This window comes from Cyprinodon tularosa, unplaced genomic scaffold, assembly GCF_016077235.1.
Source record: "Cyprinodon tularosa strain WSP-4 unplaced genomic scaffold, ASM1607723v1 ctg30, whole genome shotgun sequence".
Lineage (NCBI taxonomy): Eukaryota > Metazoa > Chordata > Actinopteri > Cyprinodontiformes > Cyprinodontidae > Cyprinodon > Cyprinodon tularosa.
This window is the reverse complement of record NW_024039008.1, coordinates 6,200,671-6,218,543: the sequence shown is the minus strand read 5'-3', so window position 1 is coordinate 6,218,543 and position 17,873 is coordinate 6,200,671. Positions and strand designations below refer to the sequence as shown.

Below are 17,873 nucleotides of genomic sequence, written 5' to 3'. Positions count from 1 at the left end.
TTCAGTTAGTGTTCAGCTTTGGTTTATCAGTTTTGCTATTTCCAATCACATCAATGCTATCTAACTCCTAGAATATGTTATATGCAGCTCCCCCAATTCATCATGCCAGTGCTCGAATCCATGGCTTTAATTTTCATAAACGTAATGGTCTCTGTGAGATGACTTGATTTGAATGACGGTGTAAAACAAGGTTAAGTTGACCAAAATTATATTTTTGTTTCGTTTTGTATTTGTTTGTGTGTAAGAGAGTGTGTGTTTGTGTGAACCCCGGACAGTCAGTCCCATGTTGAGGACAATAAGATGAATATTTTTAAAATGCAGAAAAGTGTGTATGTCTGTATGTGTTTCTGTGTCTGTGTATGAAGTGTACCTGAAAATGTTTGTAGTGCACTATTTGTCTGCATTCTGCTAAATGTAACCAATCAGAGTGTGGAGGGGGAATAAATCTGTAAATCTCATACTTTGAGTTCTGCAGTGCTTCTGAATGGACATAATTTATTGATATCACACCTGGACTGCACATTTTATTAAAACATTTTTTTTTTTTTTTGTATTTTTTTTTTTTTTCCTTGTGTCCTGACCCAATATGAGAGAAGGCTGAAGTTTAATTTTGAAGTAGAATGAATGATTGGTGCCATTTAGCTCCCTTTGAAACCTTTATTTGATAAATGTTTTCATGGTGAATGAAAACCATGTAAAAAATCAGACTCTGTTATCTTTTGTATGGATTGTGAGATTTTGAGTACAACAGTCACTACAGCATTACCTATCAATGCCAACGAAATCCAAAACTAGCCATGTAGAATAAACACAAATTACGATTACTCAACAGTTTCAGCTTGAGGCCTGACCAAAAGGAAAAAAAAACAATTGGTTGCAATGTTTACATCATTTCAAATTCGAAAAATGAAATTAAAATAGGGCAGTGTCAAGCTCTTCATCTGTGATGGATTTTTCTCTAAATGTTGATTTATTGCATGCGGTAAAAAAAGAAAACGAGGCATCATCGGCGATAGGTAGTACTGAAGTGGTATGTTCTTCTGAGTGTCACTTGACCTTTGTTGAGGAATGAGCAGGGATTGGCTTTTTGTGTGCAAGAAGTCAGGATGCTTTTTTTTGATTCTGTGCAGTTAACCTCATGTGCAAGCTGTTTGTACAGAACATAACAATGCTAAGATAAACTGAGAAAAAATAGTTTGCTTCTTTCCAAAAACCAATAAAAAGTATAACTGGATAATTGACTTTGTCCTTTTGATTATTTTGCCTGTTAATTTACTCATTTGGCACCAAGATTATCCTATTGGAATTTACATAAAAACAAGTTTTACAAGTAATGTCACTCTAAAAATTCTGATTTGATCCAGTTGATACCAACTGGATCTTGACATGTTTTAGTAGGATCTTTTTAAAAAGTCTCTTAAAATCAATGGACTGAAACCATTAACCATTAATAATTTTATTAAGTGAAAATGTATTTGAACATTGCTATTTTGCAGGTTCACCCGTAGGTGGAGATCCACTGTGAGATACGTAATCAAAAATAAAAAAAATCCAGAAATCACAATGTATGATTTTTTAACTATTTATTTGTATGATACAGCTGCAAATAAGTATTGTAATACCTGAAAAAAAATCAGTGTTAATATTGTGTACAGTAGCCTTTGTTTGCAATAACAGAGATCAAATGTTGCCTGTAGTTTTTCACCAGGTTTGCACACGGTGCAGGAGGGATTTTTACCCACACTCCACACAGATCTTCTCTAGATCAGTCATGTCTTTTTTTTTTTTTTTGTGAGTTTTTTTTTTATACAACTTTATTTGTTTCTGCAAAGAACAATACAGAGCAACCATATTGCACCATTAGCCTGGGTGCCATTCCGAACTTAGTCCCGCCCACAAAGTTTGAGGTCGGGAAGTTCGGTCTGGCTCTGCTCCATAATAGCGCGAGTATTATCGCCCACTGTCAGGCGATCCAATCAAATTGTCAGGGCGGGCTTTATACGATGATGGACAGATGACCAACAGTAACGTAATCAACCACGTGACCAATGCGCGCTTGGGTGACAACAATAATGGCTGCCGCTGGAGAGTTTAGGTGAGTAAATTCTGCTATTAGGTCTGTTCTAGAAGATATCGACAGCAAATTAATTTTAAAAGAGGAACAGAGAAACGCGATCAAGTCTCATCTTCTTATTATAGGCGTGCAACTGCACGCTTTGATTTTTGTGGACAACAACTATGCCTCGCTTAACATACGTCACGCACTCCGTTGCTCTTATTGGTTGTAGGTCTATCCAATTGAGTGCAGAGGCATTTTTTTTCCTGGTCCGTTCGAAACACGTCCCATAATCACAGCTCTATGGAGCAGTATCAGACTCATATTCTGACTAGAATTGAGTCGGACTACCTCAGGCTATTGCACCATAGGAATTCACAACAACCATTATTTACAGACATTTTCAGTGTAAATTCACATTTCTACCAGTTAAGTAAATGACCTCGTTTTGTGCAAAACAAGAAACAATAAGGAAAAAATACAAGAAAAAATAAAAATAAACTAAGATCTTACATTTACTAAACAAAAGTTAACACTAGGGGGAAACGGCGCTCTAAGTAATATTAAAAAGGACAAAGGCTTCTCGAATTTTGATTGCTTTCTTATTTTCTGAGAATTGTATGGTGTGAATATATTGTTTAAAGCTACAGTGTGTAATAATTACAGGGATATACAGTCAGAAATGTAATATATTATACATAACTATGTTATTTATCATCATCTACGAGCTCAGCCTCTTAACCTTAATATTTGTTTTGCCTTAGAATTCGTTATTTATAATTACATAGGAGCGGGTCTTGCAGCCATGGAGGCAGACATCTTTGCGCTATGGCAGCGCAGAGCCAACAAACTAGCGATTGCGAGATCGCCCATTACGCTCGAAAGTAACTACGGCAAGTTGAGAGAGATTAACTGAGACGGTACTGAACACACAGACTAATGAAATACTATCTGTAAAATTATCTATGTAAACAAACCTCATCACTTGAGAAGGTAGGTGATGCGGACGTCGTGGAAGACATTTTGTCCCGTAACGCTCGCCGTACTGTTTGGGGGGGGGGGGGGAGAAGAGGTGGGGGGGAGATGTTCATGTTGCTGCGGTCTGCAGTCTGGACATTAGATGTCGCTGAAAATTACACACTGTAGCTTTAAGTTTGTGCTTAAAAGCAGAAACGCAGAGTTTGAGCTCCCTCCAAAGTTTCTCTATGTGGTTTAAGTCTGGAGACTGGCTATGCCACGCCAGAACCTTCATATGCTTCTTACAGAGCCACTTCTACGAGGTTAGATTACAACTCCTACAATATTTGCATTTTAATAACATGTAGTATTCTTTTTAATGTACATATGTGGGTGAAACAGGTAGCCCTGTGGATGCTAAATTACTCAACGCTGCATTATATAACACTGCAGTCATTATGACCCGTAGAAAATTGTTCCTTTTGGGGTGGTGGTATGGTTGCATTAAAATAATTTAAACAGTAGTATCTATAATTCTATTTAAGTAATAAACTTTTAACACTTCTGTGCAATCGAAGCTATCCATATATAAGTAATCCCCAGCAATAACCTGACCACTGCACTGTTTCATTGTGGAAAGATTAACATTGAACTTTTCTGTCTGCAGTTGTTTGAGCAGATATTGCTGGTTGTTTAATAGGCTGACACATAAAGACGGACATCCCTGAAGAACACCAGACTTTAAAAATTGTCACAATTTCTCATTCAGCATCTAAACTCACTTAAAGTTTTAATAATGTGGTCAGCAAATAATTTTCTCATTAATAATACTGTAATTTCCTTTCACAGATGAACTTAATAACTGAAGAACCACACCTAAGGAATTTGCAAGAACATTTATTGCATAAAACAATGTAAAACAAGAAGAATTGGAAGCTATACGTATTTTCATCTCTATTATTTAATTCTGCACACATTTACGAAACACCATAAGCCTTAGATACTTCATCTCTGAACAGAGAAATTTATATAAAATTAATACAGCCCGACAAGCTTTTATACAAGTTGTGTCCAAAACAATCATGGGTTTATTGGTAAACATTCAGCTCAGATTTATACATAAACATTCAAAGATGCTCCACATTTACAAATCTCAGTTGTACAGTGATCGTTAAGAGAGACGTCAGAGTGAAATGTAGGTATAAAGCCAATATGGGGCACAAGGTAGTCATTTTGGTCACTGAGAGTAAAAACGTAAAGCCCAGCGGTCATCAGCACATGTAGGTGAGTTCGTTCTTTCCGCAGCCCACCTGACAGCAGATGACTCTCAGGTAAGTGTTCATATCCCGTTTGGTCAAGTCAGATCCGGGGATGTTAAGGTTTTCCAAGCTGTTCTGCTCTCCTGAGGGCAGACCTGGAGTAACAGAACAGATATATGGAACAAACAGTATTTTGATTTGCCATCTGAAAAACATGTTATGTCTATTTAAATGTTTCTGAGGGTGTAAATATTAAAGAACTGTCTTATATGTGTTCTGTATAATTTATATTCATACATCCCATGAAATTAACCCTTAAATGACTGCTATCTATCTTCTACAGTGTCAGTTTCCCTCTAGTAATTACTCTGATGGATATGCTAAGTGGATTTGTCTGACAAGACAGTAAGAGAAGGACTGTCCAGGGAAAAGCCGCCTCCACGTTTGACATATGGCCTTTTCTGGCATAATAATGCTAAACATGCCATTGTGGGGAGACACCTGTCTCCCAGCACACCCACAGCCCAGTTAATACCATAACATCAAGCCAAAAAGGTTCAAAGACAACATTTTGGATTTAAACATAAAATTAATATTTTAACAACTTCCTGATCTGGATTTTCCTTCATATAACTAAAAGAACGTTCTAATTATTTCCAACTATATGTTGAAATTCTGAATCAAATATTGTTTATCTATAAAGAAGCTCTTTTGGAAGGCTTTCATTTTTATCATTTTAGTTTCTGATAGTTAACAAGTCTGTGCTGAAAACATAAAATCTCAGGTTAGCAGAATAAGCTGATGTTCTCACCACCAATATCTGGCTCACTGAAGAATCTCCTCCAACGGGAGCCTCCACAGGTGTAGACCACAGCCTTCTGAAATGCCCGACCACACAGCCTCACCCCCTGCATTTCTGCTCCTGCCTGGTGCGTGTACACCAATATGCAGAGGAGCAGAGATAAAACCACCAGCAGGCGCATCCTGGACGATTGCTTTCTATTGGTTGTCTTCAGTTGTTCTTTCAAACCCCTTCAAGATATCCTTCTATCCTCTTCTCTTCCTTGTTCTTGGTGACTCTTCTGCAGATTGCAACACATTTAATGATCTTCTGCATGCATCCTTGTTCAATATATACCATCCATTCTCTCCACCCCTCCTAACCCCCACCCCTAACTTTCCCTTAGCTCATCCCAGTGACACGTAAACGCGTGCATGCATACTTTTTATGTTTCCGGTTATCTCCATGATCACCACTTCCCGCCATTTAAAGCAGAGTTACAACCTCGAGCAATTTACGACCCTCTGCTTAAATGATACTCAGTCTCGTCAAGCTTCCTTGGATTACCTGATTTAATGCCCAAATTGCAATGACCTTTATGACACTGGCCAATCATAGGAACCCATGTGATCTCCCACTGCGGTCAAACCGGTGTTTTCTGTGTTTACAACTCTCTGATGGCCAGGTCTCTTTACCTTTACAGCTGTTTGGATCTCATAATAGAAAAAAAATCAGTGTTTACAATTCATCATGTAGTCATTATGGTGCTGCTGATGGAGGGATAAGATACTTGGATGGACATTTCTCTTTAGATCATTAGTACAGATTCCACTTAGGGCCTTTCTGGAAAATATGGCTTAAAAACAGGTTATGTTGTAACATTAACACAGGACAGTCTCCACTGACCAAACCATGAGCCAACAAGCATGGCTGTGAACTTGTAAAACAAAAATTCTAATTATTACTTCGATCTGTGTAGATTAGGAAAAAAGATTTTGGACTGTCATGCAAAGAAAAGCTGGCTTTATAATTGGCATATAATATAAAGTTGATTTTGATTGAAACATTGCTTTATTTATCTGTGTGGTGTTTGTTTGATGTCAGAACTTTTTTTGTTTTTCAAGGGTAGTGCATGTGGCCTAGTCCCCTTTTCTTTAACTCTGTGTCTTTCATAGAAAAAGCCAATGCCATTAAGTTTTTGTCATTATATTTAAAGGGGAATACATTTGTTTTACAGTGGGCCTTTGATTTTACGTTATTACATCATGTTCTACTCACCCATATGAGTTTTGTGTCATTTGGAGCCGTTCTGAAGATATTCGGTTTTGTTATATTCAAGTAACGTCTTCCTATGGGCAACGACTTGAAGGCACAAACTAAACTGTTCATAATTTATTCTTTATGGTATGCCAGCATTCATAACATGTAAGCGAATCACTGTCCCCCAGACATCCGTGGTTGTATTTTTTATATTTATATTTTTGAAAAACAAAGTGGAGTGTGTATGACTTCGTCAGCGCGCGCCGGCTACCATTCATTCATTCATCCTGTCCGCTGAACTGCTTCTAGTTTTAATTCCATGCCTGGAAGATGTCTAGTGTTACTACCACAGATGATCTCGAAATGGAATTTAACGATTCAGATTATGACATTGATGAGTTTAAATATGATGGATGTCCATCACAACTCCAGTTCGGCACAGTGACTAGGGGACAGTGATTCGCCTATATGTTATGAATGCTGGCGTAACATAAATAATAAATTATGAACAGTTTAGTTTCTGCCTTCAACTCATTGCCCATAGGAAGACGTTACTTGGATTACAAAACCGAATATCTTTGGAACGGCTCCAAATGACACAGAAATAATATGGGTAAGTAGAACATGATGTAATAACGTAAAATCAAGGGGCCAATGTAAAAAAAAAAAAACTGTGTTCCCCTTTAATGAAAAATACCCCAGTAATTTCAAGGAGTTGTTGCTGCTTTACCAACCAACTTGGTGTTCTTACCTAGATAAGTTTTCCTTCTCATTGGAAGATATGCAAATCGGTGTTAATAGATTTAATGGAGACCAAGGCTTGTTCTGCTGGTTTCCTCCTAATAAAGGGAAGTACTGGTATGGTGTTTGCTTTATGTCATTACTTAATAAAGTAGCTGAAACAGGTGCTGCTGTTTATATCATTATGTGCTATTTGCCTCTCTATTTTTAGAATTTCTTCAGGGTTAAAGGTTTTGTGTTTAGCTGTGTCTCCTTTCTGAATAAAGCCACTTACAGCAAATGCTGACAGTAATCTTTGTACTCTTTTTAAAAAAAATGCAAAGTATTCAAGTTTTTACTCTTGATAGAGAGAAGTATCTGTATTTGCTCACGTTGCTGTCTCTTTTTTTCTTCATGCTTTTACAGTCTATTTATAATTGTTCTGTTTTTTATTTTAATATTTTAAAGAGCCGTGCATACCTGTATGCTTTAAATTCCTATTTGCTTTTCCACTGACATGCCTGAATTTCTCCACTACAGGAAAAAAGGGCAGCAGCCCTAGGATGCTGTCCTCTACAAAAGGGAAAGTGATACAGAAATATTACATCAAAAACACACATTTATTTCAGGTCATTTACCATCAGTTGAAATGCAAAGAATGTATCCATGAAGAGGGGAGAAAAGATGCAAAACTGGTGCCTTGGCTCAAATTTTCAGGGGTAAACTGACCTATTAGAATTTTCCTGTTTAAACACATACAAAATTTTAAATTAGCCTAAAGGAAATACAGTCAAATCCAAATATATTGTTGAAAAATATTTTAATAAAAGATATAGAACAATTGAACACAACCAAACAGAACTTTATCAACCTTATAAAAAGAAAAGTTTGTGTTTTCTAAAACAATTAATACGCATTATTTTCTTTAAAGGCAAAAGTTGGAGTCTCATTACCAGTTCTACTTCAGACATTGTCAATCAAGCTAATGTTAAGCCACCTCCTGCATTTGAATGTAAATTTAAATAGAACAAAGTCACCAACTAACAGTCCAGTGGGTATTTGTCCTTTAAGGTGTGGGGTTGTCGGTTCAACCTACCTGCTCCATCTGTCTCTCTGTTGTTGTGTCCTAGGGCAAGAAAGCCTTGTCAGTCAGTCTGCCCCTGGACCAAAGTGATTTTTTTTAATATATCATTTTTTTTTTTTTTTTTTTATATGTGACGTAAGATTACCGAACATTTCCTGTGAATTGGCCCATTACAAATAAACTAAACTGAACAGAAAATGCTGTTATAGTTGTCACGGCTTTCCAAGGGTTCTTCCAGGAGACGAAATCTGCATAATCTTATAGTGTTTTGAATGCTAAGCTAATAGCTTGATGCAAAAGACAAGAATGTTTTAACATGTTATCAAACATCCGAGGTAGAGTCTCTGACATCATGCCCTCCTTAATATGCAGAAAAAATCTGATCTTAGCTTATGTGCACTTTGTGGAGCGAAACCACAATCATAAGAAAATAAGCTTTGGTAAATTTTCATTGCAATAAAAGTAACATGAAGCCTTTCTCCTTTGTGGAAGTCTTTTGAATTTGTCCTGCTGCTGCTGATTACTATAAAACCAAACATAACAATGTAAAGTTTGGAGATAAAATCTGCCCTAATAGCATTGTTCATATCTCACAGACATTCAGCCGCCCCTTTTTCTCCTGGAACTGAATCTTTCAAAGAGAGATGCAGGACAAATGGATGGAATAGACATAAACCTAATTGGTACAGAAGGACATCAGCAGGAGTATCTTCTGTCTAAAACTTTTAGGCAATAAGATGACTTCCATAGAGTCCACCTGGAGGAGCAGAGGACCAGAGACACACTGAGCTCTGCCACGTGAGCTTTCTGTAAATTGCTTGTGTGGGAGGAATAATGGTTTAAAATGGCTGACATAACATGCTGTAAAGTCAGTAAACCTACATTATGTCAGGCAGCAGAAAAGCATGTCAACAAAAAGAACCACGACATGTAAAGGTTTAGCAAAGTTCAAAAACAACGCATCAATTCCTCCTGAAGGGTTCCAGTTAATTTAACAACACTGCCTGGTTATCAGCTTTAGAGCAGATTTCTGAGAATTGCATAATAATATAAACAAAGCTGCAACAAAACAAAAAGGTGATTTGTTCTATTTGTAATGTTTTTTTATGAAGTCTTTTGTTTTCCATTATGAATTTCCTCTTATAAGACAAAGACAGGTATACAGTCTGACTCCCTTTCCAGTCTCCGGTTCCAACATCTCATGTATCCTTTCCGCATTACCAACCAAAAAAATAACACATTCAGTTTTTAAAGCTGCAGCAAACGGTAACATAAAATTACAATTTTATGTTAGATATTTGTTTTAGATTCCTCTCTTGCTCCTTGTCCCTTTGCCTGTGCTGGTGCTGCTTCTTTTTTCTAGGCTGTTATTCTTCAGCTGCTCTAATGCTTCTTCCTTTTATTGTTTAATTTAATAAATTATCATCTTTATCATTAGGCTGCTGTAAGGCAACATGCTTTAGAGCAATCTGTTAATTTCCTCTAAAGCAATGGAAAGTCTTGAAGGTGCAGTCCAATACAATGAATTCCATGACAACTGATGGTGATGAATCAGCTCTAAGGACATGCTGGGAGAATAAAATCTTTCTCAACCAAGGAGCTAATGACGAAAGCAAGATGTTGGAAAAAAATTATCACTACCTAATCCATAGATGAGCTGAGCTTTGGAAAAGACTTTTATGGAAGAACATGTGATGTTATAATATAACATTTTAAGAAGGTATGATCCTACTACACCCCACATTCATCTCATTCAACCAGGGTTGATCTTAATTTCTGTATAAATCCAACTGATCTGTACGAGCATTGAAGCGCTGTTACAATAAAATCTATTTATGAACAGAATCATAAAGATCAGGGATCATACTGGACATGTCAGGAAGAAACACATAAAAACAGGGTTGAGTTATAAAACAGTATCTCAACCTTTAAACAACCCAGAGAACATTTCAAAGTAACACTGACTCTTTATAGAGGTGATATATTATCAAGTATATTTTTTATAGTTTTAACCACATGTTTTGCATCTTTAATGGAGATGCTATAAAAACTTAAAATCATTCCCACTCCAGCTATGTAATATTTTACGTAATGTAATATTTTTTCTATAGAAAAAAGAACTAACATAACAGTTTTTGACAAGGCTACAGAAAAATACAGATTTTGTTATGTAACAGATCCTTAAAAAACAGCATGACTCAAAGAGGAAGCAAAGTTGTGTCAATACTTTCTGTGGCTCGTTAAGTTTCTTATCAGACTACTGAACCTTCATCGCTTCCATGCATCACATATTCTTTTCTGTTTCACATTACATCTTTCCTGTTTTCAGCTCATAAACCTAAACTCCATAACTGAAAGAACATAACCATAAAATAAGATGGTGCAAAATACATTTAAGTATTTCTCTAACAAAAAGAGCAGAAGAAAGTACCATGACCCCAAACTAAGCAAAAACACAGCATTTGATGGGTATATACTATTGAGTCTCTCTTGAAGCCCTTCAATATTTAATTAAGTTTTATACTGCCAGAGTCTTCCAGCTAAAGCAGAGATAGATCCAATCTTCTCTGAAAACAAAGACATGAGTTGAGTCGATCTCAAGGACAGCTTAAGCTAAAGTAACACAAGCCTTTTTTTTCATTCCATGGAGAAAATGCACTGCAAAATGTCTCACTGCGAATTCTACAATAGATCATTTGATATGTTTTGCATAACTTTTACAGTAAGGATTACAGCAATAAACTACGAAACATGCATCAATTTATCACATTTTCATATCTGTGATATTACAATGCATTGTTGTAAAACTATAAATGTATACCCTGCAATGTGTGAAAATCTTATAATGCAAAGTTGTCGTTTAAAAAACACCAAAAAATAAAAACTAGGCTGCTCAAAACTAAGTCTGACATCTACTGCTGCTGTAAAAACTCTCAAAGTCGACAGGTTTTCTCAAAAGAATGCTGCTCCATTATTGTCTACTTCTTATTCTTTTAGCCTCTTTCAGAATAAATGCCCTGAAAGCCCCTGTTGAGGAGCAAAGATGGTTTCATTTTTAAATAAATTTCTATATTACAGGCAGCATTTATAAAGGTTTTCACCTGTACCATTCCCCATATCCAACCATAATAGAATTATAATCCAACATACATTTTCGTAGCCAATGATGCCCCAAGCCCTATTGACTTTATTAGCTTTGGCTAACATTGGAAATTCATGAGAGCAGCACTTTCTCATTCTAGCCTCTTCATACTGTTATTAAATGTAGATAATAAATAATAAATGTTAATTAAAAAGTAAAATTATCATATTGAAATAACATTAGTGTAGTTCTGCAAACAGCTATAATTGTTGCATACATTCTCCATTTTTCATTCAAGGAGTGCCAACCTCCTTTGAGTATTTATAAACAGTATTTCACTCTAATAATACTATTGAATGCTGGACTATTTTTCACAGTGTGTTTTTTTTTTTACTGCTTTGCTGTCAAATGACAGACCTTGCTGTCACATACTGTAACAGGGTTCTTTTGATTGTGAGATTTTCCTGTTTGGATTTTATGTGACATAACATTTTAAAGCAGGTAATCTACCTGTGACTGCGTTCGGTCTTATCCCTTTGCACTTTGATTTATTTAAATTAAAATATTTTGCTATTCACTGCAATCATAGACATAAAATGACATTTATCTACTGATTAGGTCTCTGTATACATGCAGCCATTTGTGAAGATTTGCTGGTTCTTAAAAATCTTTAATAATACTACCATGGAATATCGGATACCGATTATGAAAACAGTGAAAATTAGATTGTACAATAAAATTCCATGCTTTGAGCATTAAACAAAGCATAATTTAATTAATCATCCGAGGCTGGCACAGCTGCAAAAGTCATGATTGTCCACCTAAACCATGGGTCGTGCATTCAAAGAATTAATGGACTTGACTTGGTGAATCTGGTGGAGCTACAGAGATTTGCAGTTCAGGTGTTTCAGGAGAATTGGTTGAACCAACAAATTCTGGCTGAGCAGAACACAAAAACAAACACCATTAGCTACAACGAGGGAACAGTCGTTTTTTTAAAACGCTGCAGTCAAATTTAAGACTTAAATTCAACTGATAATTGTATTTAAGGTGCCTTTAATTTCAGTGTAATTTCATACATAAACTCGTACAAAATTCAACATCTAGATCTGCGAGGCCGATTGATACATAGTCAAAGACAATGTCGACTCAGAAGAACTTTGCTAACTATTTTTTTATTTATCAAACCTTGTTAATAGGCTATTACTTCATGATAAACACTACTTTTTGTTGGTCACTTACATCTTTAAAACTTACATTAAATATTCATATGTATTACCAAATTTGATTGCGTATAGGTTTTGTGTTTCTAACATTTCTGCTTTCTCTAGTTTAATTGTGACTAAATTAAAACATTTAAAATAAACAAAGAAACATTATTTGAACGCTTGGGTGTTAGATAAACTGAAATTTGTTTGCGAAATTTAAATGTGAAATCGATTGAAGGTTTTGGACCTGCGCTGGTCTGTAGTCCTCCCTGCCTCCAGGCGGCGATGTGTAGCCAGGGAGTTGACAGGAAAAGTCAGTGGGACAGATGCTAACAGGAACTGTCCGCATTTTTGACCCTTTTTTAACGCTGTAGAAATGTCACATCTTTTTTTCTGACTCCTGTTTATCTCAATTTACAGCAGAAAATCCCTTTGAAGGTAAGTGTTGAGTTCTGTTTATTTGCGGTTGAAAGTATTTTAAGCTAGTTCCAGAAGCTAATATCCATCTAGCTAACTTCTTCGTTGAACTGTTAGGAGTACATAATTAGGCACTGATACCTTAGATCAGTGAAAAATCACCAGTAAGGTGTATGACCTTTATGTTTCTTGACTTGACGTTAAGCAAGCGATCTTTGCCGGAACATTAATTATTTGCTAGCTGTGCAGAAACTCGTCCTTCCAAAGCTGTGTGGCCTTTTCTTTCATTCATACTTTTATTTCGCAACAGTAAACAAACAATTCGTTGCAACGACCTATGATTTACACATTTTAGAAAGTGACAACCTGCACCTTTGTTATTAATGTGTGCGAAATGGTGCCTGATCTTTTTTTTTTATTTCTCTGCAGCTCACATTTTCTCACAATAGAGAATTAATGGTTTATGAACAGTTCTCTTCAGTTATTTGCTGCTAAAGTAGAAACTAAATGTCTTTCTGGTCATTAAGAGAGGGGTATAAGGGAAATTAATTAATACAGGAAAGTCAATATAGTCATACCGCCAGATTTAAAGTCATATCAGTTCATATTTGAACCTGTTATTGAAGAAATCAGTCTAGTTTATTTGAGAAATTTGTTCAAAAAAAATAGTTTTTTTGTTTCACCCTTTATAGTACAAGTTACTGGTTTTGATCACTTGCATACCCCTTACAAATGGAGTCCCCCCATCCCTCAGTGAGGTCTAGAAGCACAAAATATATTTCCACCCATTCAGCAAAGATACTGCTACATGGCTGTACATCTTATTTTGGCATTTGACCAAGTAGATGAACCCTTGAATGCTTTATTACCTACTGTAAATTAAGTTTGGAAAAAAAGTTAAGTCAAGAAAAAAAAAGTAAAAGGCTAAAAGAAAAGTTCAAAAGTTAATAAACCTAGTTAAAAATTATATTTAGGTCTATAAACTAAAACATATCAGTGCCAGTATCAGGATTGATTCCTCTAAGGTTATGTTGTACCAAAAAAAATTTTTCTTTCACTATCAGAGTGTTTTTCATGATTTTCTTATAGAAGCACCTTTGTTAATTTTTCTAAAAATATTCGGGCGAGTTGGTTTTTGGATCAAAATATCCATATTATTTTGAATGTTACAGAGTTATTAAGGTCTTGTCCTGGATTCCAAAAACACTATTGGCTGGAAATTTGGATTTCCGAAGTATTTCACTGAGTGCCCTATAAAGGGAAAACCGAGATAATTGGATCCACTCACAGACTAGTATGGGTTCCTACATTATATACTAAATAATTTTAAATGTTTAAAGACAAAGTTGGATATTTTTTAACAAACGATACTGGTATAAATTTGAATTCATTTTCCTTTCATTTTCTTTGAAACAGTTGCCTCATTGGATGTGTAATGGAGCCAGCTGTACGTCAGATTTGGAAGAGAAGCTTTCAAAATCTTCACAGACCATTTATTCTTCTTCATAAGAGACACCATTCAGGTCAGGTTGAGGATGCGGACATCCCTGCCTCCAGCCACTCCCGGCGCATCAAGCCCACGCTGCTGGTTTCTCGCCTCTACCAGCCTTCCAACCTTCGGGATGTGGGTCAGGACAACCGGCTGATGGAGGAGCTGACCTGTAAGAGCCAGAGGCTAATGCAGCAAGCAGGCCTCATCCATCCATCAAACCCAGGATGCTACTACTACCTTCCTGCCACTGTTCGTTCGATGGAAAAGCTGGTAGGTTTTTATTTTCAAGATGATGATTAGCATTATCCCTTTTTAAAAAGCCTGTTCAAAGTATCTGATATCACTCCAAAAATATAAAAGGATTAAAAAAAAAATTTTTTACAAGATGTTTTAAGGAGGACAACATCACCATGAAGTGTGAGGAACAGTTTATACCTGTCTAATATGATATGTGAGCAAAGGGGATGCATTTCTTTTTGCAAAATTAGATTAGCAGACTTGCATCTGTTTTTAAAACAAACAGTTTAAGTGGGTATTTTGCTTATGAAATTTGACTTGCTTTAATATATATTTTCGATTGATTACCTAATTAATTAATTAATTAGGTAATCAATCGAAAGTTAATTAAATGTTACATCTGATTAAACAATCCACATCTGGAAATACTTTTTTTTTAAATTAAAAATAATTAGTGCTGGGTATTGTTAGGAACCTCTCAATTCAGTTCGATTTCAATAATTGCTGTTGCGATTCGATCCAATTTGATTCGATTCAATGCTGATTTTTGAAGCCGTTTGACTGTCACTGCAGGAGTTGTAAGAGCAGCCTGGGATGCCAAGTTGAGCACATGGGCAAAGCAGCCACATGCTCAGTGATATCGACATCGATATCTTCAATTATTTTACCCACCCCTAAAAATAATGTAATGTTGAACAAAATTTAAAGCTGCAATATGTTATTTTCAGTGACACCTAATCATCAGACTGCAGTGACATGAAAACCCCCAACACACACGCACACACAGCTTTTCTCCTCTAACAATATGGAGGCTTTCATGGTACGAAATGGCTTTGATGTCCACTTTACCTACCTTGTCCAGTGATGACGAGGTTTATTTACATTAGATCACAGCATCAAATCTATAAATTAAACTGGTCATATTTATAGAAACCGGTGGGTTGTCGGTTGTTTAAGTTGTGTAATTTTAGTTTACATAGATCATTTTATAAATAGTTAATTAGTCTGTGTAGGATTGTATATAGGCCTAATGTAAATGCAGTCCCGTTTGAGCATAATGGTAATTTCTCTAGCCACTAGTTTGTCAGTTCTGGGCTGCCGTAGCGCAGAAGATGTCTGCCTCCACAAATGCAAACCCACTCCTTTGTAATTATAAACTGCTATTTCTAAGGTAAGCCAAACATAAAGATGGAGACTTTCAGTTCCTAGGTGATAATAAATAATATACATAGAGATAATATATTACATTTAAGACAGTATCTTTAAGCAGGACAATTCAGTTCTTACTTGTTTTTGACAATAAAAAAACAAAACAAAGTTATTTAAATAAACACCAAATACAGATTGTAAAAAAAAAAAAAAAAGAACTTTATGAAACCTTTTTTCCTACATTTATCTATTTTAGTTGTAAATTTTGCACAAAATATCAGAAACTTTTGTACTGCTTTTTCCTGGATATTACGTTCCATCTGTCCTAATTTTTCTAGTTTCTGGGTATTTTATAACTTCGACTGTAATATATATGAAAAGGCCAAAAGTGCCACAAATGCACTAAAAAGGAAAAACTTTTCTATGTTAAATGTGATTTGCAATCCATGCATGAAATTCATTCAAATCTACATATTTCATAATAAAAATTTTTATCATTAGGCAAACTTGAACACATAATCTTTATCTTTCGCTTTAAAAAATAAACTTATGGCTACAAGTCAGTCATAATGACTTTGTAAGGTGATCTGTGATGATTTTGTTTTAATTAGTTTTTTTGGGGGGGCAATGAACAATATATTAAAACTAAAGTGTTGAATCAACAGGTAAAGGTGATCGATCAGGAAATGCAGGGGATCGGTGGACAGAAGTTGGACATGCCAAGTTTGTGCTCAGCTGATCTCTGGAAAACCAGTGAGCGCTGGGATCTGATGGGAAAGGAACTGTTCCGTTTGAAGGACCGCCATGGTGCGGACTACTGCTTGGGTCCAACGCATGAAGAGGCCGTAACAACACTCGTTGCTCATCAGGCAAACCTTTCCTACAGACAGCTGCCTCTTCTTCTTTACCAAGTAAGCATTCAGTAGGTTGCTGTTTGGGGTGATTGCCTTGTCAAGCTGCTCCTGTTTACATTTGGATTTCTATTTCCATATACTAGATAACCCGCAAGTTCAGAGATGAACCAAAGCCGAGGTTCGGTCTCCTACGAGGGAGGGAGTTTTACATGAAGGACATGTACTCATTCGACGTGAGTGAAGAAGCCGCTCATGAGACGTATGAATCCGTCTGCCAGGCGTACAATCGGCTCTTTGCCAGGTTGGGCCTCCCTTGTGTTCAAGTTCAAGCAGACACTGGAAACATCGGTGGTACGCTCTCGCATGAGTTCCAGCTGCCTGCTGATATTGGTGAGGACCGGCTACTGGTCTGTGGGACCTGCTCCTTCGCTGCTAACGTAGAGACTTTGTCTTCGGACAGAACAGATTGTCCAAAGTGCGGCACTGGCACACTGGTAGAGTCAAAGGGAATAGAAGTAGGTCACACGTTTTATCTGGGTAAAAAGTACTCTAATATATTCAAAGCCACTTTTAGCAATCACCAGAACAAGCCTACTGTTGCTGAGATGGGCTGCTATGGTCTGGGAGTGACACGCATCCTCGCTGCAGCCATCGAGGTGATGTCGACAGAGGAAGCCATTCGCTGGCCGGGTCTTATCACCCCCTTCCAGGTCTGTGTTTTACCCCCAAAGAAGGGCAGCAAGGTAGACGAGGCAGCAGCGCTGGCGGAGGAGCTGGTTCACACGTTGGGAAAATCTCTTCCACATTTGAGAGGAGAAGTTGTTCTTGACGACCGCACCCAGATGACCATCGGAAAGAGACTGAAGGATGCCGGCAGATTGGGCTACCCATATGTGGTAGTTGTAGGACAGGGGGCTCTGGAGGAAATGCCAAAGTTTGAGGTGATATGTCAGCAGACTGGTGAGACGATGTTTCTCAGTAAAGATGGACTGCTAGATTTACTGGGAACAGTGGAGACTGTATAGAAAACAACTTTAAAATGGGTTGAAAAAAACTTTTATCTCTATTTGGTATACTGGGAAATTTGATTGTATTTGATTTATGATATTGCAAAAAATAAAGCATTAGTGAAAATGTAGTTTTCTTGTTTTAAATCTTTTAACTTTTCATTACAAGAAAAATTACAGAAAATAAAAAAACTACAGGTGTCAAAAATGTTTTGCCCTGTGGGACAAATTGCAAAGTTAAACGAACTTGAGGGCCAAAAAAAAATACTTATTTTCATTTTATAAATTAGAAATACAAAAGAAAAGTTAT

General features: G+C 36.5%; 2 protein-coding genes across 2 annotated transcripts; one reads left to right on the top strand and one right to left on the bottom strand.

Annotated features, from left to right (window-relative positions):
- Nucleotides 1-3,894: 3,894 nt before the first annotated feature.
- On the bottom strand, nucleotides 3,895-5,363 carry insl5a (insulin-like 5a). The gene is made up of 2 exons (XM_038291757.1): nucleotides 5,084-5,363; nucleotides 3,895-4,427 (listed from the first exon to the last, which is right to left on the bottom strand). The coding sequence occupies exons 1-2, from the start codon at nucleotides 5,253-5,255 to the stop codon at nucleotides 4,285-4,287; spliced, it is 315 nt and encodes a 104-aa protein (XP_038147685.1). The 5' UTR covers nucleotides 5,256-5,363; the 3' UTR covers nucleotides 3,895-4,284.
- Nucleotides 5,364-12,685: 7,322 nt separating this feature from the next.
- On the top strand, nucleotides 12,686-17,694 carry pars2 (prolyl-tRNA synthetase 2, mitochondrial). Its single transcript, XM_038291707.1, has 4 exons — nucleotides 12,686-12,845; nucleotides 14,241-14,586; nucleotides 16,368-16,613; nucleotides 16,700-17,694. The coding sequence occupies exons 2-4, from the start codon at nucleotides 14,260-14,262 to the stop codon at nucleotides 17,579-17,581; spliced, it is 1,455 nt and encodes a 484-aa protein (XP_038147635.1). The 5' UTR covers nucleotides 12,686-12,845; nucleotides 14,241-14,259; the 3' UTR covers nucleotides 17,582-17,694.
- The last annotated feature ends 179 nt before the right edge of the window (nucleotides 17,695-17,873 follow it).

What these genes read in the sequence shown, in the direction of transcription:
- insl5a (XM_038291757.1), bottom strand. Translation starts at nt 5,255, where the DNA reads ATGCGCCTGCTGGTGGTTTTATCTCTGCTCCTCTGCATATTGGTGTAC. An exon ending in CAGTGAGCCAGATATTGGTG is followed by an intron (nt 4,428 to 5,083) that starts GTGAGAACATCA and finishes CTGTTACTCCAG; the next exon opens with GTCTGCCCTCAGGAGAGCAG.
- pars2 (XM_038291707.1), top strand. Translation starts at nt 14,260, where the DNA reads ATGGAGCCAGCTGTACGTCAGATTTGGAAGAGAAGCTTTCAAAATCTT. An exon ending in TTCGTTCGATGGAAAAGCTG is followed by an intron (nt 14,587 to 16,367) that starts GTAGGTTTTTAT and finishes TTGAATCAACAG; the next exon opens with GTAAAGGTGATCGATCAGGA. An exon ending in TGCCTCTTCTTCTTTACCAA is followed by an intron (nt 16,614 to 16,699) that starts GTAAGCATTCAG and finishes TCCATATACTAG; the next exon opens with ATAACCCGCAAGTTCAGAGA.